Here is a 23,300-nt window from a genome sequence, read left to right on the forward strand (position 1 = left end):
GCATTTGAAGTTATCTTCATATAGAAATATCAGTATACTTCAAAAACATTTAGACCTGAACATAAACTGTAGAAAACATGAAAAGATGTTGCGAAAATGAGCACCCCACTCTAACGATGAAATTGAAAATGAAATTCCTTATGACACGCCCTTTTACAAAATTACATAACTAAGTTATTTGGGTCAAGTGATAACCTTATCTCTAGTAGATATACTTTAACTGGTTTTCATCACCATGTGGTTTGCTAAATTAATTTTCATCATTATTGGCAGATTCTGTAGAGTGTTGGTGAGATCAGGGCTAACAGGTATGCCCCCATAAAATATCAAATAAAAAAATGTTGGGTTCACATGATAAGATTTTTTTTTAAATATTTTGCGTTTATAATCAAGCCACTACCTTACACCATGGAACAACTCTGGAACATTTTGTTATTGATAGTCAAACTGAAATACCTTAAACCCCATATCATATATTTCAGGTATTCAACAAGTCCCCATCTTGAAAAATGGACTCTCCTTACCATTATTATCAAACTCTTATAAGAGTTTCATTAGTGAAAACAACCATATAAGTTAGAAGAGTATATGATTTTATTTTTTTGCACATAAAGCTAACAATGTAAAAGTCAGATATATTTAAAATTTCCTGACTTGTATTTACTTTAAAAAATTTGACAACATATTACTTATATAATGTTGTTTTAATTTTATTGTCATGTATTGTAATTTCAATGAAAAAAATCAACACAATTATTTGTACACTTTAATTTAAACTAATTGTACTGCTCCTCGGGGCGTCTTGATTGACAAATAAAAATTGTTGTTGTTGTTGTTGTTGTAGGTCAAAGTGACCAAACATTTGATATTTGTCTAAAATGTGTAACCAAAAATTCGCTATCTTATACATTATTCATATGATTCTGACTTTTGACTTTTCAAGTGGGCCAAGGAAAGCATGAAAATACATATACTAAGTAAAATTTCTTCAAAAGATTAAGGCATTTAATTTAAAGTTTGTAAAATAGCATTGTTAAAAACTTCCATGAAGGAATTAAAATATTTAAGGAATAACTGTAATATTTTTTCTGTCTATGAAGAAATAACATAAAAAATTGGGTGCACACTGAATCAAGCGCATAGCGGGTTATTTAACAGTGTGCACCACATTTTTAATGTTATTTTGAATAGACAGAAAAAATATTACAGTTATTTCTTATAATTTAATTCTAAATTCCATTTTAAACCGTAGAAAACCATGAAAAAACATTGATGATGTCATGGTCAAATTACTAAATTATGTCTATGAGTTCATAACAAAATAAGGTCAGCCAATCAGAAGACGCCTTACATCCAAAATTAAATTACATGTATTGCCTAATAAACAATTTCTTCACTGTATATAATACCTAACATTCAATCATGTGCAAAAAATTAAACCTAATTTTGATTAGGTTTTAACAAAATGACTAAAAAATTAATTTCGCATTAAAATTTACAATCTGATTAAATCAACAAGCATTCTGTGTGAATTGCATGGCAGTACATAGTCCCCTACCGAATTAAATTCTTTGTAATGAAACAAAAATAAAACTTGATCTCTAATTTGTCATGGTATAAACTGCATATCAAATATAAGGTTTATATTTTTAAGCATGAGTGGAAAACTGATTATTTAAATTATTTTTTTTAAGTTCAAGAATCACAACTCTGAACAAAACCATCAGTTGATCAGACCAGAACAAAATTTGAATTTGATCAGTAATGAGAAAACAACATACCTAATATCAAATCATTATCCTCACACATAACATAAAAAGGCGAAAACTGATTATTTGACTGAAGTTCAAGGACCATAACTCCGCTGAAAATCGTTAAACCGGAACAAAATTCAAATTTGATCTGTAACTTGTCATGATAAAACAATATACCAAATATCAAATCAATATCTTCAATCATAAAGAAAAAAGTGTGGAAAACTGATGTGCCAGACTGACAGATAGACAGACAGACAGATGGACCGAGTGCAAAACTAAAGTTGTCTTGCACTTCAACAGAAGGGGACTAATAACATGCATTTACAAGGAATCCATTTTTTAAATTACACACATTTTCAAGTTATATTTGTCATCTTCATTTTGAGAAACTATAATGTCCTCTTTACACATTTTTCTATCCTTTTGAGACAGCCTAGAGAAATAAACAGAAATCTGGGAGCCAGTTAGATATTCAGATTTCTTAAATCTTCTCTCTCCATTTTTTACTTCCACCACCATTAACTTAGCTGCCTCAAAAGGATCAACCTTCCTGCCAGTGTGTTTGCCTATATCAAACTGGTCTTGCATGAACTGTTTTTGTTCAACATTAAAAATCGTTTTCTTTTTCTTCATTTTTAGAGCCCAACCAATTTTTGCTGCATTTGCTGTTTCAGAAGTAGTAGAACATGAAATATTAACAGTTTATCCAATTGAACACTTCACTCTGATTTTGATCTGTTCATCAATGACTGCTTTTTCAACTGATAGTTACAATTTCCTAAGAGATTGTTCTAGACCACTATTATTGTTGAACAACCTGTCACAACCTTCTATAGGACAACTGTAAATATTTCCTTCAGATTTTGCTTTCTTTGCTGGTGGCTCGCACTCTTCCACTTCTTCTTCCTCTGTCATATCATCTGAAAAGCAATTATGAAATTCCAAATTTTAGAGAAGTTGATTGCAGAGAAAAATTTAAGAGCTTCATATTAACGTAGGCAACTGCTGCCAAGACAATCTATGACAACCTCTGTTATACAATGTATGATATGATTTATTTATGCACCCCATTGCAGGTTTTATTTTGGAAAAATGCATTAAGTAAATTAATTAACATAATTAATTTAATATAAAAATCCAAACATGTGATTTGAATTCCACTGAGACAAAATTTTCACTACAGACCAAAGTATGATGATGAAAGCATCTATAGGGCCACCATATATCCTTTAACAATGACATAAACATACTGTATAGTAAAGCACTAACATTATATTTCTGTAATAACAGGTTTTTTTATTACAATTTTTATGTACACATTATCCTACCTGCAGAAAATACATTGCAAGATTTCTCCAACCAATTTTGAACTGTTTTCAACTGGGAAACATTCATATCTTGACAGATATCTGTCCATGGAATTAATTTTCCTGAAATAAAGGTTAAACAAAGTACATACATATGGTCGTATAAATTTCTATATTTAAAACCACAATTTAAAATCTTTTCTGATAATTTTATCATAAATTTCGACATTATAAAAACAAGTGAGGACACACAATAATGTCACAAACGTGTTTTATATTCCTATCGTAAAGACTCTTTTTCCATACTTTTCTATACTTTTTTTTCACCTACAAGAACTAAATAATTTCTAATCAGACATTATTAAATTTATGTAATTATTGATGATTCCTGATGTGGGATTTTAGAGATGGAGTTATTGTTTTTCTAGAAGGCTGTTTCAGAATTTATTTAATTAGGAGTATTTGAGGTACTTCTTTTATATATAAAAAAAAAACACTTCTGTGAGCGACTCCAATCCTCTAATATAATTAATTTTGGATTATCATTTGATATATTTTACCTGCTCCTATTCCATATGCTTTCCACACTCTCAAACACGAATCCTCAAATTTGAAATTATGCAACTGTGATATTCCTGGTATTGATTTAATGATATTTTGAACAGGATCTAGGTCAATTACAGGAGTTACCACTTTAACTCTATAGTTGAAGTTCTTTTTCAAATCAATAGCCTGAAATCAAACAAATATAGATATCAACCCATATTGATTCAACTACTAAAAAATAATGTCCTTCTAGGAAATAGGATAATCCACATATATCTAAAACTTTTTTAAGATTTATGACTTATACCAAAATATATACAATACTGTGGATTCATTTTTATTTGTGGTATACCAATTTTCGTGGTTTTCGTGGGTCACAGCAAACCACGAATTTAAGAATTCCACGAAGAATAATCCCGAATTTTTTTTTTGGAATCGGATGTTTATTTCCGGTTATGTTATGCAGTTTCCGTATAGTGTTGCCTGGCGATACTCATTGCAACACAACACATGTTTTTATTGAAAGAAGATACAAGTATTTGATTAAATCAATAATGAATTAAAACTGTTCATGGTAAATAACTGCAATTTGTTAATTACCGTGTCATAGTTTGGATTACTGGTGAATAAAAATCAATAGGATTAAGTACGGGGATATTGCCCGTAGGTAATATTGTTTATGACAGGAACATTTATTTTCACACCTTTTACTTATTTGACGGTTTATTATACTGTGATTAGGGAAATAATCTTTCAATCATATATCAATCAAGGATATTTTAATGCATCATAAAATTCCGACAAATATTTATAAATTGTAAAACAAAAAGTAATTAGTTGTCTCTGTTCTCCATTATAATTGAAGTTTTAAATGAACACTTTAACCTAAAATGACCAAACGAGGATTTTGACAATTCAAACTTTTTTAATGAATTTCGTCTTTTTTGTTTTATTATTGATCAAACCAAGGTTTTATGACATCCTAAATCAAACAGAAATTCACGAATTACGTATCTGAATTTTTTAATTTTTTTTAATCAGCGATCCACGAATTTACGTTTACCACGAAATGTCTTTTTTTTTCTATCCACGAAAAATAAATGAATCCACAGTAGGTGGATTTCTTCAAATGTCAAATTTAAACTTGCCCAACCAAGATGTCAGCATTAGAGATATAATTTGGTGAAAGCACTTTGCTAATGCAATATATTTCAATTTGTTAATGATTTTGTTGAAACCTACTCAAAAAATTAAAAAGATAACTCAAATTTCTTATTTTTACATTACCAAGAACCATAACTCAGGAATAATGAACAATAAAAATACTTTAAATAAAAAATCTGCTTGTGCTAAATGGTCTGTCACAAAATTTATAAGCACCAAATAATTTCTCGATGGATTTATGATGCCCAAATCATTGAATGCAAATCAATTTGCCAATGTCTACATTTATGTAATGAGAATGTAAAACTGAATGACATCTATGCCTTTTTTTGTTAGGATATATTACATTAAGCAATGATCATTTTAAAAATTAAAAAAAGAAATTAATTAGAATTGTAAACCCTTATATTGTAATATTATATTTGACCACAAACTATGCAATACACACCCTTTTCATCTGTTCTGCTGTTACTACATCATTTCCTTCATTCACATATCTCTTAATGATCGACTTTAAATGTGATGCTCTACGATCACAAGGTCCTACCGGAAAAAAAGTAAAAACATCCTGGGTAATCGGTAATTTCAGGACTGACAATGACTTGCAACATGAACCCATTCATATTTGTTAATATTGTCATTATTCTATTTCAATGCATGTCATAGCTTACTTTATAATATGGAATTTTGCTTATTCTTAATGGCCATACAGAGATATTAATCAGAAAGTTGTCTCATTGACAATTGTACAAAATCTCCCAATTTTTACATATAAAACATTCTCTTCATAAATTTGGCCAATAGTTTTCTTGTTTGAATTGTTTTAGATTGTCATTTCAAGGCCTTTTATAGGCTTGTTGACTATGCTGTGTAGACTTTGCTCTTTTGTTGAAGGCCAAACGGTGACCTATAGTTAGTAATTGGTGTTTAAAGGTTTCTTGTGGAGATTTGCCTCAGTTGCAATCATACCACATTTTCTTTTTTACATCTAATCATCATCTTGAATTGGCAGCTGTCTTTTCTTATTTATCAAGATTGTGTGAAATACTTTTGCTTTCATGGTGTTTAATTCAGGCAAATTTTCCATTACATCAAGGGTTATTGAGTCTGTCATAACAATTTCACAGCTAATAATCATGAAAACAGAATGAATGTTACCTTTCCCATCTTGTGCTTCACAAAAATTATAGGTTTTGATTGTCCCTTTCAATGTTTGGTGTAAGGCAGCTATGGTATTGGTACTTTTGTAGCAGCCTGCATCGTCAGAAAACAAATGTACATTTGGAAGACCTTGGTTCATTTGAATTAAATCTTGGACAACATCAGAAATGATAGAAGATGTGACCGATGAATCTTCAGCAACAGTTGAAGAGAACAAATGTACATGAGTGAAAGACTGATATGTGTCAGATGGTCCTTTCATCAGTGAAACACTGATATGCCAATTTATGCCTCGTTTTGCAAACCAACCTGTTTGCCCTTCTCTGAATTTGCGAGGCAAGAACTTCATTGCCCAGTCTATGGTTATTTTAGGTTAACATTTTTTTTTCTTCAAAGATTTCCAGAGTATGCCTCCTTGCCTCTTCCTGATTTCTTGAGCGTAATATGTGTCCTTTCCACTCCCTAATGTCATCAACTGCTTTTTCAATCTGTGTTAATGAAAATAAAGGTGATTATATTTCAAATAAAGCAGTAACAAATACATGTACTCACATTATCTTAAAAATGTAAGAAAAATAATAATTTTTGATCTTACACTTTATGTTACGAATATCGAAAAACATGTTTATTGAAAACAAAACTGTTACTTGGAAGGACACTGTAGCCAGCTTCATTCTTTTGATTTATTGCAGTCAAATTTTAGGAATTAATTAATAGGTGAAAAAGGCTACAATTTTAAGTTGATCTAAATTCATTAACTAGTAGTAGTCTTGAAATATTAATATAACCATTTCAAATAAACTTTGATTCTAATAAATCTCTACAACTATCTCAAATAAACATTGATCCTACAAAATGCTAGATTATTTGATAGTTTGGTTTTGTTCCTGTCAAAAATTGTGCATTAAGTAATAGGTGAATAAAGACATTGTCAGTTCTAACTGTAAAATTCAGATGGTAACCATAATAAATGTCTATTCATTTTTTCTGGGCGTAAAAAAAGGATCAGAAACAACAATGTCAAAAATATCCATTATTTTTGCCGGGGTTCAGAGATTATGGTCATATGCAATGTTTTTAAAGGTGAGATTTATCAGTTAAGTATAAAATACCTTATAATCAGACTTTAAGTATCTTTTAACTTCAAGAAGATCAGCCTTCATCTTTTTGATATCCTCATCTTCACATTCAAATCCTTCCAAAACTTCTTCAATATCTCTTAACGCTCTTCCACCTTCAGCCACATAATAGTCCAAACCTTCCACACTATGTCTTACAGAAGCAGCACATTCTTCCAGAATCTTATACATTGTGCTTGTGCCTGAAATAAACAATTCTACATTATTATTTAGAAATTTGAACATGTTGTTTGATTAGTCATTAAATAATATTATATGTTTATCATGTTAATGAATTAAGAATAAGAACTCTGCTTTGTATAAGACCCACCTACACGTTGATGCCAGATTTTTAACATGCTACTTCACAGGGTAACAGTCTGCAAGAAAACTGGTCACCTGACTCATACATTTTCTTCTGACTCTGAGCTGACCAGTCTTTGTTCTTACTCCTTAATGCCACATGTTTAGCAGAGAAGCAGCATATACCAACTCTAAATGTGTTCGAACCAACTTTGTAATATAAAATAATTTCTCTTAATTTCAAAGCAAACAGGATAAATCTGGTAAAATAAAAACTAGAGGCTCTAAAGAGCCTGTGTTGCTCACCTTGGTATATGTGAATTAAACAAAGGAAGCAGACAGTTCATGACAAAATTGTGTTTAGGTGATTGTGATGTGTTTGTACATCTTACTTTACTGAACATTCTTGCTGCTTACAATTATCTCTATCTATAATGAACTTGTCCGTGTAGTTTCAGTGGAAAATGTTGGTAAAAATTTACAAATTTTATGAAAATTGTTAAAAATTGATTATATAGGACAATAACTTCTTAGGGGATCAATTGACCATTTTGGTCATTTTGACTTATTTTTGAGTCTTAAATTGCTGTACATTATTGCTGTTTACAGTTTATCTCTATCTACATAGATGCCAACCCCCTTTTGACACAATCAGTAACAAACTATCAAATTTTCCGTATTTTTGAAAAGTTTTCAGTAATCATTCATAAACGTGCATTTACCAATAAAATCTACTGACGAGTTGTTGCAAGGTGATGTGCACTAAAATTTGTTTATTATGTTGTCTGTTGTATGTATTCCATTAATTAATTGTTCAGATATTCTCGACTCGTACATTTTGGTTTTGTCAAGGAGAAGAAGAGAAAGGGGGAAAGCTACTTAAGGTGGCACGGTAGTATTTGCTTTCCAGAATTTAGGTTGCTCTTTTGTGTACCCTACTTAGGTAAATGTATCTAAACAGTGTGATTGGACAAAAAATACAGTATCAACTGAACATACTTTCCCAAACTGAGTGATTAATCAGGTGTAGAAAAATATGAAATAATTTTACATACAGATGAAAATGAATTTTTGAGAATTTTTTTTAAATTTCGCATTCACTGCACCATAAAAGACCTAAATGTACTAGTGGCCTTAGGATTTTAAAAAAAGCAAAAAAAGTAAACGGTCATGATACATATTCAAATTCATTTCTGAAAGGTAAAATGAAAGTACTTTAGTTAACTGTGAATGTAGAATTTTTTGCAGTGTTAGAAAGTGGTGAAAATTCTAAAAAGGCTATCATTATCCCTTATGGCCCAGGAAATACAGTGCCACCTTAATTCATAAATGCACGTTTGCCTCTTTGGAAGTCAGTTAGTTTTCAACAACTGATAAAAATCCGCATTTTACAAAATTGAACGGCGATGATTGGTAATCCGTAACTATTCAACTTTGACCGTAATAGCTTAGTTTTTAAAGTAAAATCGGAAAAACTACGCAAAAATCGTAAAAGTTGGCATCTATGTATAATTATATTCAAGATAATAACCAAAAACAGCAAAATTTCCTTAAAATTACCAATTTAGGGGCAGCAACCTAACAACGAGTTGTCCGATTCATCTAAAAATTTCAGGGCAGATAGATCTTGACCAGATGAAAAATTTTACCCCTTGTCAGATTTGCTATAAATGCTTTGATTTTTGAGTTATAAGACAAAAACTGCATTTTACCCCTATGTTCTATTTTTAGCCGTAGCAGTCATCTTGGTTGGTTTGCCCGGTCACAAAACACAATTTTTAAAACTAGATAGCCTAATAATGATTCTGGCTATGTTTGGTAAAATTTGGCCCAGTAGTTTCAGAGGAGAAGATTTTTGTAAAAGTTAACTAAGATTTACGGAAAATGGTTAAAAATTGACTATAAAGGGCAATAACTCCTAAAGGGGTCAACAGACCATTTTTGTCATGTTGACTTATTTGTAAATCTTACTTTGCTGAACATTATTGCTATTTCCAGTTTATCTCTATCTATAATAATTTTCAAGATAATAACCAAAAACAGTAAAATTTCCTTAAAATTACCAATTTAGGGGCAGCAACCCAACAATGGGTTGTCCGATTCATCTGAAAATTTCAGGGCAGATAGATCTTGACCTGATTAACAATTTTACTCGTGTCAGATTTGCTCTAAATGCTTTGGTTTTTGAGTTATAAGCCAAAAACTGCATTTTATCCCTATGTTCTTTTTTTAGCCGTAGCTGCCATCTTGGTTGGTTTGCCCGGTCACAAACCACAATTTTTAAACTAGATAGCCTAATAATGATTCTGGCTATAATTGGTAAAATTTGGCCCAGTAGTTTCAGAGGAGAAGATTTTTGTAAAAGTTAACTAAGATTTACGGAAAATGGTTAAAAATTGACTATAAAGGGCAATAACTCCTAAAGGGGTCAACAGACCATTTTGGTCATGTTGACTTATTTGTAAATCTTACTTTGCTGAACATTATTGCTGTTTACAGTTTATCTCCATCTATAATAATATTCAAGATAATAACCAAAAACAGTAAAATTTCCATAAAATTACCAATTTAGGGGCAGCAATCCATCAATGGTTTGTCTGATTCATCTGAAAATTTCAGGGCAGATAGATTTTGACCTGATAAACAATTTAACCCCCTATAAGATTTGCTCTAAATGCTTTGGTTTTTGAGTTATAAGCCAAAAACTGCATTTTATCCCTATGTTCTTTTTTTAGCCGTAGCTGCCATCTTGGTTGGTTTGCCCGGTCACAAACCACAATTTTTAAACTAGATAGCCTAATAATGATTCTGGCTATAATTGGTAAAATTTGGCCCAGTAGTTTCAGAGGAGAAGATTTTTGTAAAAGTTAACTAAGATTTACGGAAAATGGTTAAAAATTGACTATAAAGGGCAATAACTCCTAAAGGGGTCAACAGACCATTTTGGTCATGTTGACTTATTTGTAAATCTTACTTTGCTGAACATTATTGCTGTTTACAGTTTATCTCCATCTATAATAATATTCAAGATAATAACCAAAAACAGTAAAATTTCCATAAAATTACCAATTTAGGGGCAGCAATCCATCAATGGTTTGTCTGATTCATCTGAAAATTTCAGGGCAGATAGATTTTGACCTGATAAACAAATTAACCCCCTATAAGATTTGCTCTAAATGCTTTGGTTTTTTAGTTATAAGCCAAAATCTGCATTTTACCCCTATGTTCTATTTTTAGCCATGGCGGCCATCTTGGTTGGTTGGCCGGGTAAAAAAACACAAAGTTCAAACTAGATACATCAATGATGATTGTGGCCAACTTTGGGTTAATTCGGCCCAGTAGTTTCAGAGGAGAAGGTTTTTGTAAAAGTTAAAGCCAGACGATGGACGACAGACGACAGACGAGGGACAACAGACAACGGACGCCAAGTGATGAGAAAAGCTCACTTGGCCCTTCAGGCTCGGTGAGCTAAAAAAAGAATCATGGTTAAGAACTTGAAAACTCCTGCTGTAGATGAGTTGCATGGGTGATTTAAAACATGGAAACTCAGGAAGTTGGTAACTGGATATTGTTCCAGTTGATAGAAATGTACATCAGTACAAGAGGTTTGTTTTCATTGTTGAAAGCCATACAGTAACACAAATATACACATAGTTGCTTACTTTAACGTCTCTTATTATTGGCAATCAGTCTACATCTTCTTATTTTCATAAATAAAATTTTGTCTTATGAATAACAAGCAATTATAAAAACTAGGAATAATACAATGTACATGTGGTTTCTATTTCATTGTTCAAGAACATAAATAAAAATTACATTTATGAATTAAAACATTGTGATTTTGATAGTGCTTTACATAAAAAATTATATGAAAGCAATCAAACAATCAAAGTTAATATTTCTTTTTTGAAATAAATATTTTTAATCTAATTAATCATCATACATGCATTAAGGTAATTGTTCATCAATTGAAATAATAAATGCACAGTTATCTTAACAGTACTTATTTATATACCAACCCAATGGTCTGATTTCTTCATCTTCACACAACTGCTTGTACTGTCTGATGATACTTGTTGGTGCAATAGCCCTGATCACATTTGGTGTACAAATAATCTCCCCAGTAGAAATTTTCAGTTTCCTTTCACCGAATGGCCGGTCTTTGATAATGTGTGATGACGTTATGAAGTCAAGAAATGGTTCTTATTGACATGGGTCAATTATTTATCTCATTCTGTTTCATTTCTTAAATAGGCAGGCCATATCCAAATTTCGGAAATGTGATTATTTGCTGCATAATACCTGTATGAGGTTAAACCAGGTATCATCTGAAATAATTAAAAAAACTTTGAATTAACTTTAGTTTTAATGTATAAAAGTACATTTATAAAGAATTCAAACAACAAAACTATTAGCCTCAGTGTTGTATAGCTTGATTTACTATATGGGTTTTGCTCATTGTTGAATAATGTACTATTCCTGTACGTAGTTGCTAACTTCTATGTCATTTAATCTCTGGTTGAGAGTTGTTAAATAAGCAATCATACCACATCATGGCAAATGTTCTTATATATGGACCATAATTTTGTATTCGGCCTTTGGTTTCTTTTTGTATCCTTTTTTATAAGTTCTAAAATTTTAACTTTTATTTTGTGGGTTGTGTTGGTGTTAGAATAGTATGAATGGAACAATTGAGTTTTTCGAGAAAAAAATAATACATTTTGATTCACCGTTTACGTGACATGAAACCAAACAGGAAACCAATCTTTATTTTCTTTATTTTGCACAATATAATTCAAAAGGCATAAATAAACACCATTACTAGTGTTACTTGCTTCATGTTAATATTTAAAATCTATTTTCAATGTTATATTAAATTTTTTTTTAAACCTGACAGGAAACCATAAGAAACCGAAAGCATTTTTTTAGTTTTATTTTATTGCAAAATCTGCTTAAAATAATCTGAACAGTATACTTTTTCTTAAAATCCATCTTTAATGTAACAGTATTCTAAAACTCCTAAATATGTGCTTGTTTTGAAAACAATTAGTACAATTTATTCAGAATTTTCCATATTTTCTTCATTGATACAGGATACCAGAATTGTTGTATCTTGATGTTTAAGCCAAAAAAATGTATTTATATTTGGTTTTGATATTCCAGTTGTATACAATTTATTCCAAATCATTGGCAATGTAACATTCTTTAAATCCAGTAAAGATTATTTTTTTTTAACTTGGAATTAAAATCTTTAAAATAGGCACAATGTGATACTTGTGACCTGTACACCATCTACATGGTTTCCACATTTTAACCTACTTTAGTGGGCTAAAATCAATAAAGTACTTCCTTTTAAGTCATGCATGGTAAAAGTTTACTTCTCCTTTGACAAGTTTATTGCGTTTCTGATAAGTGTTTGCAGAACATGAATAAAAAATATTAATTAAAAACTGTGACAAAGATTCCAACTTTGTACATTCCAAGTGTAACAGTATATTAACAATAATAATATTTTTTATTAAATTATATTTATTCACCTAAAATATCCAGTAATATTTACTGCTGAAGTTAAATCAATCCAACGAGCATTGGTACAATGATAAGAGACGTAATTTCAATTGATTTTTCCAAGGACTCTTCACGTCATTATCGGGAAACGAAGTGTGTTCTAACGTCTGTCAAATAGGAAATCGATTTTGTCAAGTCATTGGGCATTTATTTTCACACAGGATCGTATGTAACATTATGCACATAGAAAAAATAACAGACCATCGGCGCAATCTCTTTGACAATTATATTTTCCTCTTTTAAACAAGACGAAACAAGTCTACAGATTATGTTTGCTAACATCCCATTGGAAACAAAATCAATGTTAAGACCTAGTATTTCGTACATCCGGCCGTAATGGCGTTATCACATGTTAGTCACATGTTTCACGTATGACCGGAAATGATTAGAACTTAAGGACAATAACAATTTTTATAGATAACTGGACTTCTGTTTCGTGTGAAATGTAACGCATAACGATAACGTAATTTTCTTACTTAATTATTACGAAGATCAAAACAAAAATGTAAATCATCTCGGATTTACCTGTTTGAACATCTCGCGAGAGTTCATATTTGCATATTGTTTTTAAGAATTCTATTACAACAAAGCAGATTTTACATCATCTAAAAATTGTGTTACGAAATCGGACACAAAAATCACACCACTGTTCTTACATCTGTTACATAAATACTTATAGTTCTCGGCATTTTCTTCTCACTATTCTTATTGGTCGATGTTCTTTGTTATTTGAAAGCAAAAGTTACGAATTTGCCGGTGAAGATTATCTATAAATCAGTCAGCGTTATGCTCTTAGGAAGCAAAAAGTAACGCGAGAAACGACACAAAAATAAGGTGGTAGAATCTTTGAAATTCGTATATTTTAAATATTTTTTTCTAGGGAAGAGTAGCATACACTTGTATGTTGATAAAAATAATTGCATCTTTAGATGTAGTTACAACTTTTCTTACAGTAATTCACATTTTATCACTTTTCTATAGTTATAGGAAACGGAGCCCAATAGCAAATTATGGTCCATATCTATAAAATTTGTGTACCATGTACCATACTGTAAGCATGCATGTAATATGAAGAAAGAAATGTACATATATGGGAGATTGTTAAGATGAATGTTACAAAGACTACATTCTTATACATAAATTAAGCTTCATGCTCAGTAGAATGTTAATATGAATGTACATGTACCGGTAATCATTTTTATGTATACTTAACCTGTCTAATTTGGCTGTAAGTGTTTTCAAAAGCCAAAATTAATAAAAATCTGCCTTCTGAAAGTCCAGGTTTCTGCCCGGTCATAGATTTCCTTTAGTATTGAAGCATTCACTGCACATGATCTAGATGATTGGTTATTTTCAACTGCTGTACTTTTACAAAGACTCTCTACAAATTTTTCCATAAAGGCCTCTTTTTCTTTAGGACAAATTGCTTCAATTACCACTGCAAGGCAATCATTGGCTTTTTGTAAATATCTCCTTTGTGTTCTATCACTAGATAAGATTGAACCTTGAATGTGTTTGACAGGACTAACACCTGACTGTTGTAAAAATATGTTCAAGTTAGACAGCTTATCAGTTTGTACTAGGGATGAATCTGAAATCTGACTGTTTTGACTTGAATCTTCAGTTATACATGTAGATTTAGTTTGGCTGAGGGCAGTGAGGGTTGGTAGACTTTCAACATGCTCCATGTCTTTTAATTTCACACTTAATTTATCCATTTCATCTGAATCCCATTTCAGCTGTTCCTGAATACAAAGCTGACATGTATGATTTAGTATGATATTCAAAACACTGTAGAGACTAACAAACTGACACAAATGTTATTTAAATACAAACATGTGATTTATGCATGTATAAAGATTTCAAAAGTAAAGGAGATAACGTAAAATAACCTTCAAAAATTTTATTTCAAATCAAATATATATATTTCCTTTTACTTAATGATTCCAGAACAAAATGTTTTACATTTTTTATGTTTAATATTTTACCCTGTTTCATGCTATCATATTTAGATGTAAGCAACTTGGGATCACTAACATGACTAATAGTATTTCATGTAGGTAAAAAGATCAGAACACAGGTTTTACAGAGTTCTTATATTAACAGAAGATGAAATTTATGACCCTTTGACATATGAATTTTACCAAGTATTGTATAACATTTATGACATTGCACCCTGTTGATATATAGAGAATAATACATGGCAAAATCCGTATCATATGTCGTATCATCCGGAGACATCAATATCAGCCCAAGGGCCTTTAAGCCCGAGGGATGATATTTGTCGAGGGTGATACGGCATGTGATACGGATTTTGCCATGTATTATACGCTTTATCATATATTTCAACAGGAGAGTATTATATTTTATGAACTGTTTTCTGATCCATAGCACTGGGTTACCTTCAGTTCTGCTTTTGTCTTGTTCCAAAGCCTAAAATAACTGCTCAATTATTTATACAAAGCACCTGGGTTACCCTATAATCTGTTGTTTTAAAAATATTTTGTATATTATTGTATTTATTTGAGTGTTTTGTATTTTTTATAGTTGCATTTAGTGTGCCAAAAAATATGTTGTGAAAACTTGATGTTTGTGACGTCACATACAATATGAAAATTTGACATTCGTGACGTTACATACTAAACAATGACGTCATTAAAAAAATTGACATATCTTGAGGAAATTTTTTCTTCAGCCAAAAAAGACAAAAAACTGACTTCATGTAAAAAAAAAAAAAAAAAAAAAAAAAAAGGTATGCGATACGGGTTTAGCTATGCGAAGGGGGTATGCGATACAGGGTAGGTGATACAGATTGGAAAAACGAACCTTTATTAGATATACAAAATAGCTGTATTTTGTACTAAATATATGATAAATATATTTATCATATATTTAGTACAAAATACAGCTATTTTGTATATCTAATAAAGGTTCTTTTTTCCAGTCTGTATCACCTACCCTGTATCGCATACCCCGTATCGCATGGCTAAACCCGTATCGCATACCCCGTATCGCATGGTAAAACCCGTATCGCATACCTTTTTTTTTTTTTTTTTTTTAAACTTTAGTCAGTTTTTTGGGGGGTTTTTTTTGCTGAAGAATTTTTTTTCTATTAAAAAATTTTTTTTATTAAAAATTTAAATAAAAAAAAAAAAAAAAAAATATTAAAAAAAATAAAAAAATAAAATAGGTCAATTTTTTCATGACGTCATTATTTGGTATGTAACGTCACGAACATCAAGTTTTTACAACAATTTTTTGGCACACTAAATGCAACTATAAAAAATACAAAACACTCAATAATACAATAATTAACAAAATATTTTCAAAACAACAGATTGTAAGGTAACCTAGGTGCTTCGTATAAATAATTGAGCAGTTATGTTAAAGCTTTGAAACAAGACAAAAGCAGAACTGAAGGTAACCCAGTGCTATGGATCAGAAAACAGTTCATATAATATAAAACTCTTCTGTTGAAATATATGATAAAGCGTATAATACATGGCAAAATCCGTATCACATGCCGTATCACCCTCGACCAATATCATCCCTCGGGCCTAAGGGCCCTCGGGCTGATATTGATGTCTCGGGATGATACGACATATGATACGGATTTTGCCATGTATTATTCTCTATATATAATACATGTACTTATTGGATATAATTTACAAGTAATCAATACCAGAAATATTGTGGTTTATACCTATATATAGACAAAGATACACTGTTAATTTCCAATTAAAAGCTACATGTATGGGTTTTGCTCAATGTTATGGTCATAGGATGACCTAAAAGTAGTTAGTATTTTCATTAGTTTGTTTTTTTATCATATGATTATTTTTTTTCTCATTGGCAAATCATATTTTTACATGGACATGCTACATGTATGATCTTAATCTTGCATGTATGTGCAAATGTATGTACATGTATATTGTAATTTTGTGTAAAAACTTGCATTTAAATATTCATTTGAAAATCTACATACAGTGTTTTCTATAAAATCATCTTCCTCCAAATCTGTACATGGTGGACCACAAATAAGATCATTACATTTTTCATCATTGCCCTTTTGTCCTAGCCATTTTCTTCTACATACTCTGCAAATACCTGTAATGCAATTGATAGTTGTTCACATGCATACCATTAATTTAGTATGTTTAATCTCAACAATCAGTTCTTTTTTTATATCATTCATTCACTTTAACATACATGTATTCAATAATACAAAGTGCATGCATTACTACATTTAGTAGCACACAAAAACATGTAAATTAATATAGTATTAATAATACTATTATTCATTCTAATTAATTTCAATTTATTAACACATTAGAACTTCAGCAGTAATGTTGTATTTAAAATTGTGCATCCAGCAAATTTTATAACATATATACATCTGTGCTGGAATTTTTCGCTACATTGAAGACCTGTTGGTGACCTTCTGCTGCTGTTTTTTTCTTTGGTCGGGTTGTTGTCTCTTTGACACATTCCCCATTTCCATTCTCAATTTTATCTAATTATATTAAAAAATAAGTTATCTAATCTATACATTAGATAATAGATTGACAATGAGTCTTCTTTAAATTAATGTAATGGTTGGATTTAGATAAATCACTCAAGCACAATTATTTATCAGCAGTCAACCATGCATGTCTAAGGTATAAATCAATATTGTCATATTTTCTCAAATTCAACAAAAAGATTGGTATTGTAGTTTCTAGATGGTACATTTAGATATATTTTTTTTCCAAATTAGGCAATTCAGGATTGTCAATTAATATAATACCACAGGAAAGAATCATCTGATTAAGAGAACATGATAAATGAGACAAATAAATAATTAAAACATGTACAATGTATATTATTAAATTGATTTATCCTGCAATCAGCCCTCTATTGTACAAATAACAGGTTTACAAATACTTTTTTGCTTTATTTGTACATTGTACATAGCATAAACTGATAAAGCATAAAAGCATAAAAGATTTATTTAAAGTCGGTAATACATAAAACTACGGAGCCCCGCTAGGGACATGCAAAGAAAAAAAATATATATTGTGCGCACAAAATAATATATTGTGCGCACAACTTAAATATATTGTGCGCACAATTTAAATATATTGTGCGCACAACTTAAATATATTGTGCGCACAACTTAAATATATTATGCGCACAACTTAAATATATTGTGCGCACAAATTAAATATATCGTGCGCACGAAATCCTTTGACCTTACACATAGTACGGGTCTTCAATGTCTCCTTTTTAAAGTGACAGAATAGAGAAATGCATAAGGTTTCTTTTGAAATGGGGCTAGAATACATGGAAATATTCATCACTGCATTTGTATCAACTCCTGACAGGAATACTGAAGAAGTTACGTTTATTTCGTCTGACACTTGGTTTACCAGCAAATGCGTTGGAAGCCTCCACTTTATATCAGAGTTTATTGGAACGGTTTGAAACAGACTTGGCAAAAGAGCGAGGAAACTTTCGAACTTATGTAGACTTTGATACTATGGTTTTACCTGTTTTCTTGTAACAAATATAAGAAAAGTACTTTTTGCACTGATGTATTATACTTTATGTCTAATAATCTCAAGATTTTGTTAATGTTGATTGACTCTTGATTGACACGTACACGTTGTTTTGTTGTTTTTTTTTTTTTTTTTTATTAAAGTTGACTATGTTTGATCATGATTAGTTTTATGATTATGTACGGTTCTCACCCAAGATGTACTGTTCGTTATTGAAATATGACGGTGTGTTCAGTCTAAGAAATTCACCCTGAAGTTGTGATCAAATAAAGATAAAACTGGGTAGATATAAAGCAGAAGAATCAATATGAGTGCCAATGAGACAGCTCTCCACCCAAGTCATAATTTATTAAAAGACTTTAAGTTAACAATCATTGGTTATATTACGGTCCTTATCACGGAGCGTTGGCTTACACCAAACAGCAAACTATACGGCCCAAAATGACTATAACAAAACGATAAACAGATATGAACCACACCAATAAACGACAATCACTGAATAACAAGCTCCCGACATAGAACAGTATGCTTATTATGATTTAAACTTTTAAGCTTTGTATACAAATGTTTCAGGTCAAGTTATAGTTTCTTTCTGATTAATAGAAGAGGACAAGAGGTCACTTATAGTATCTAGTTTTGATCGATTTCATTATAAAATTTTACAGTATGTTGTTCGTACTCATTATGAAATTGAAATGTTACGAAACAATTTAGGAATAGTCAATGAAATTCCTCAGTGAAATATTTTGAAAACAATCGAAACAATTATGATTCATTTTTTCCAAATATGTAAAAAAGAAGATGTGGTATGATTGCCAATGAGACAACTATCCACAAAAGACCAAAATGACACAAACATTAACAATTATAGGTCACCGTACGGACAATGGTCCGTTTTTGGGTATCATTTATTCAAAACCTTGTGGCCCGATTGATCCCGATCGATCGAAATAGACAACTACAGAATATACATATACACCATAGCTCATACAAATATGGGTTAGATTCTTCTCATATAGTTTTATGATGGTATGATACTAAACCCCTAACGGGGAGGGTTGTGCTTGATATTCATATGATTAAAACATAATCTTTAAATCAGTTTAATTGAGGTGTGGAGCTGGCATATCAGTAACTGCTAGTAGTCCTTTTCTTTTAATGTATCATTGTCATTTTGTTAAGTTTCATTTGTTACCTATTCTGACAACGGACACGGGCTTCTTTACTGTCAGTATTGCTGTGTGTGTGTGTTTTTTAATCTGCATTGGCTAGAGGTATAAATGGAGGGTTGAGGTCTCACAAAACATGTTTAACTCCGCCGCATTTTTGTGCCTGTCCAAGGTCAGGAGCCTCTGGTCTTTGTAGGTCTTGTAGGATTTTTAATTTTAGTTTATACTTTGGATAGATAAAGGAAGAGGTGGTATGAGTGCAAATGAGACAACTCTCCATCTATAAGTCACAATTTTTAAAAGTAAACCATTATAGGTCAAGGTACGGTCTTCAACACATAGCTTAGGCTCACAACGAACAGAAAGCTATAAGGGGTCCCCAAAATTACTAGTGTAAAACCTTTCAAACGGGAAAACCAACGGTTTAATCTATATAAAAAACGAGAAACGAGAAACCACTGTTAAGTTTAGTATGACGTCCATTATCACTGAACTAGTCCATATTTTTGTTTATTATAGGCCAGCTGAAGCATGCATTTGGGTGAGGGATTTTTTCTTGCTGTATTGAAGAACCAAATGTATCTGAGAAACACACCTTATATGATTTGTGCGCCTTACAATTATTTTGTACAATAAATAAAGTTTAACTATACCTTTATCATCGTATCTGAAAAACAGACCAATTCTGAGATATTTAACATAAAAATCAAATGGAAGCTCCCTTATAGTATCTGAAAAAAATACCAAACAAGAATCAAAATACCAAACAAGAATCAAATAACATGGACCAATGAACCATGAATATAAAATCAAGGTCAGATTAATATAATTGCAAGATAGACAATTTCACCATACAAACATTCCATACCCCAAATATATATCTAACTAAATGCTTATAGTATCCGAGAAATACACCAAAACACAAACATTTTACTTTGCCGGACCACTTAACCCTAAAAATGGAGTATGTCAAAGTCAGATGACACCTGTGAAGTGAACATTTAACCATTAATATCGTTCAATACAACCAAATATATATTAAATGGCTCAGATACAATTTCGAATGAAGAAAACATTAGTTTATTTCTCATGGTACAAAGGTTCATTATCAAAACTAAAAGGTTAACAAACTAATAACTATTAATAACAATTAACCTGTAAGCATTTCGTCTTATCAGTTGCATTTTTCTTTACTTTTCAGTTCATTATGTAACTCACTGACAATATCAATATTTTTATTATGTAACAGAGCATGCAGTTTTGATTTATTTGTGTATAATGTATTTAATTTACCAAGGAGACAGATTAATATAAGCAATTGTTGGGGGGGCTATGGTTTTTTTTCTGTTTAGAACAATCTATTTTTTTACCGACAAGCCGAAAACAATTTTTTTCTTTCAATTTTAGCATTACATATAGTGGCAGCTGAGGGTGAAACAAACAAACAATTTTTTTTCTCAGGGTCCAAAACAAATTATTTTTTTCACCAAAACCTGGAAACCAACTTTTTTTTCCAAAAAAAAACATAGCCCCCCCCCCCCCCCCAGAAAATCAAATGGTTGCTGCCTTATTTGTAGATCTTACTTTGCTTGAAAATTTTGCTATAAACAGTTTATCTGTATCTATAACAATATTCAAGATAATAACAGAGACATATAATTGTATTATATGTCTCTGATAATAACCAAAAACTGCAAAATTTCTTTAAAATCATCAATTCAGGGGCATTATACCTGAAAAACCAGTTACCCAATTCGGCTGAAAATTTCAGGACAGGTAGACGTTGACCTTTAACTTCTTTTTTCACCTCTCCGCTTAAAACCCTTATTTCTGTCAATTCAGTCTCAATTTTTTTGTACCATACACCATTCAATTCATGAAAAGTTTATCTTTCAGATGATATGCATTGTATTTACCCATAGAGTACCCCTTACCCCCAGTACACAAGATTTGTCAATAAATGTTCATGTTCTCAGTTTAGTCCTCCTATAAATTCAGGGGAATATAAGTAAGGGGGAGGGAAACCAATGTTAATATGCTGGGAATATCTTATTCGAACCTGTTGTGACTTTACTATATCAAATGAGTAAATATCAGAGATAATCGAAAAATAAATCGTATCGTGTCATTGGTTTAAAAACGTTTACGTCAAAATGACAATAACTTAGAACATGAATATTGATATATTTGAACTCTAATATTCTAAAATTGAAAGGTCAATACACAGTTTGATAAACAAACTAACGCGTATTAATTACATCCATGGGCTTGTTCGACTCATGATATTTATGATCATTTATGAGGGGGAGAACAGGGGTAAGGGAGACAGGGAGAAAGGGGGTAGGAAAAAGGAGAAAGGGTGGAGAAAGGAGAAAGGAGAGGAAGGCTTGGAGAAAGGAGAAAAAAAATAAATATGAAAAAATAAAATATCTCTTTTTTCCGGTAAATTAAAAAAAATAAAATAAGGAGAAGAGGGGTAGGAGAAAGGAGAAAGGGGGTGGGAGGAGGGAGAAGGGTACCCCCTGTCCTCCCCCTCATTTATATATGATTAGTAAAATGGCAACCTTCAATTTATTTGTTTCTGTTGTGCACACATTTTTGAAGATTATTAACGGAATCTCAATAACGCTTCGAATCTAGTGACAGTTAATTTGCATTCTATCTGCAATGCTCCTTTACACGTGCACATGTCACCAGGCCGTTGTATTATGATTCTTAACTTTGTTACTCTTGAGTCAGTGATGATTATTTAATTTGTGTCATTTTCATCTTTTATAGAGTTTTTTTGTTCTAAAACATGAATGCATAATTAAGCTATTTAATTATAACACAGAAAAAGCGGCTTGTCAGTAGTAATTGTACTTATGACAGTACCCTAGACAAGTAGTATATTTTATTCCAGTTTTCTGATTTTTCTTTACTTTTTTGACCCAGTGTCTCGCCTACTTCTGTTGTAAAAGAGTGTAAGCACAAAATGTAGTAGAAAGTAAAATCACAAAAAATCTGAACTTAGAAGAAAATCAATTCGGAAAGTCCATATGGCAAAAATCAAATAACAAAACACATCTAAAAACGAATGTACAAGAACTGTCAAATTCCTGACTTGGTACAGGTATTTTCAAATGTATAGTAGGCTCAACAAAAAATAAGGAAAAAAGATTTAAAAAAAATCGCAGTCTTTTATAGATACTGTATATATATTTTGATTTTGTCTATGTGTGGTCAAAATCCATATGTGATTATGAATTAATGGATTTGTATAGTTACAATACAAATCCTTGATGAATCTGATAAAAGCAAACTTTTAAGGCACCCTGTGTCATGTGAAAAAAGTCCATTTAAAAGTAATTAATATACGGAAAAGAGAAAATAAATTATCATAAAATATCCTTCTAGATACTAGCATTTGGTCATAATCTAGAGTCTATCCAAGTTATGTACGAATCCAGGATAGTAAGTTAAGTGTTATTAAAAAAACTAAAAAAACAAGAATGTGTCCCAGTACACGGATGCCCCACTCGCACAATCATTTAATATGTCCAATGGATTGTGAAATTTGGAGTTAAAACTATAATTTGGCATTAATATTAAAAAGATCATATCATAAACTAAGTTTCAAATTGATAGGCCTTCAACTTCATAAAAAAACTACCTTGACCAAACACTTTGA

At 31.0% G+C, this 23,300-nt stretch overlaps 1 protein-coding gene across 6 annotated transcripts; it reads right to left on the bottom strand.

The window, feature by feature from the left end:
* Window positions 1-576: 576 nt before the first annotated feature.
* On the bottom strand, window positions 577-21,654 carry LOC134686969 (uncharacterized). 6 transcript variants are annotated; one of them, XM_063546866.1, is made up of 11 exons: window positions 21,547-21,585; window positions 20,284-20,361; window positions 16,910-17,031; window positions 14,138-14,669; window positions 11,376-11,684; window positions 7,048-7,256; window positions 5,933-6,423; window positions 5,223-5,317; window positions 3,625-3,796; window positions 3,086-3,187; window positions 577-2,677 (listed from the first exon to the last, which is right to left on the bottom strand). In XM_063546866.1, exons 7-11 carry the CDS (start codon window positions 6,282-6,284, stop codon window positions 2,526-2,528), a joined length of 873 nt encoding a protein of 290 aa, XP_063402936.1. In that variant the 5' UTR covers window positions 6,285-6,423; window positions 7,048-7,256; window positions 11,376-11,684; window positions 14,138-14,669; window positions 16,910-17,031; window positions 20,284-20,361; window positions 21,547-21,585; the 3' UTR covers window positions 577-2,525. The 6 variants fall into 6 exon arrangements, with proteins under 6 accessions (XP_063402936.1, XP_063402937.1, XP_063402933.1 ...); XM_063546867.1 differs by lacking the exon at window positions 20,284-20,361 and having other exon boundaries at window positions 6,245-6,423; window positions 21,364-21,654; XM_063546863.1 differs by lacking the exon at window positions 20,284-20,361 and having other exon boundaries at window positions 14,429-14,669; window positions 21,364-21,653.
* Between the last annotated feature and the right edge of the window lie 1,646 nt (window positions 21,655-23,300).

Source organism: Mytilus trossulus, chromosome 10 (assembly GCF_036588685.1).
Source record: "Mytilus trossulus isolate FHL-02 chromosome 10, PNRI_Mtr1.1.1.hap1, whole genome shotgun sequence".
NCBI classification, from domain to species: domain Eukaryota; kingdom Metazoa; phylum Mollusca; class Bivalvia; order Mytilida; family Mytilidae; genus Mytilus; species Mytilus trossulus.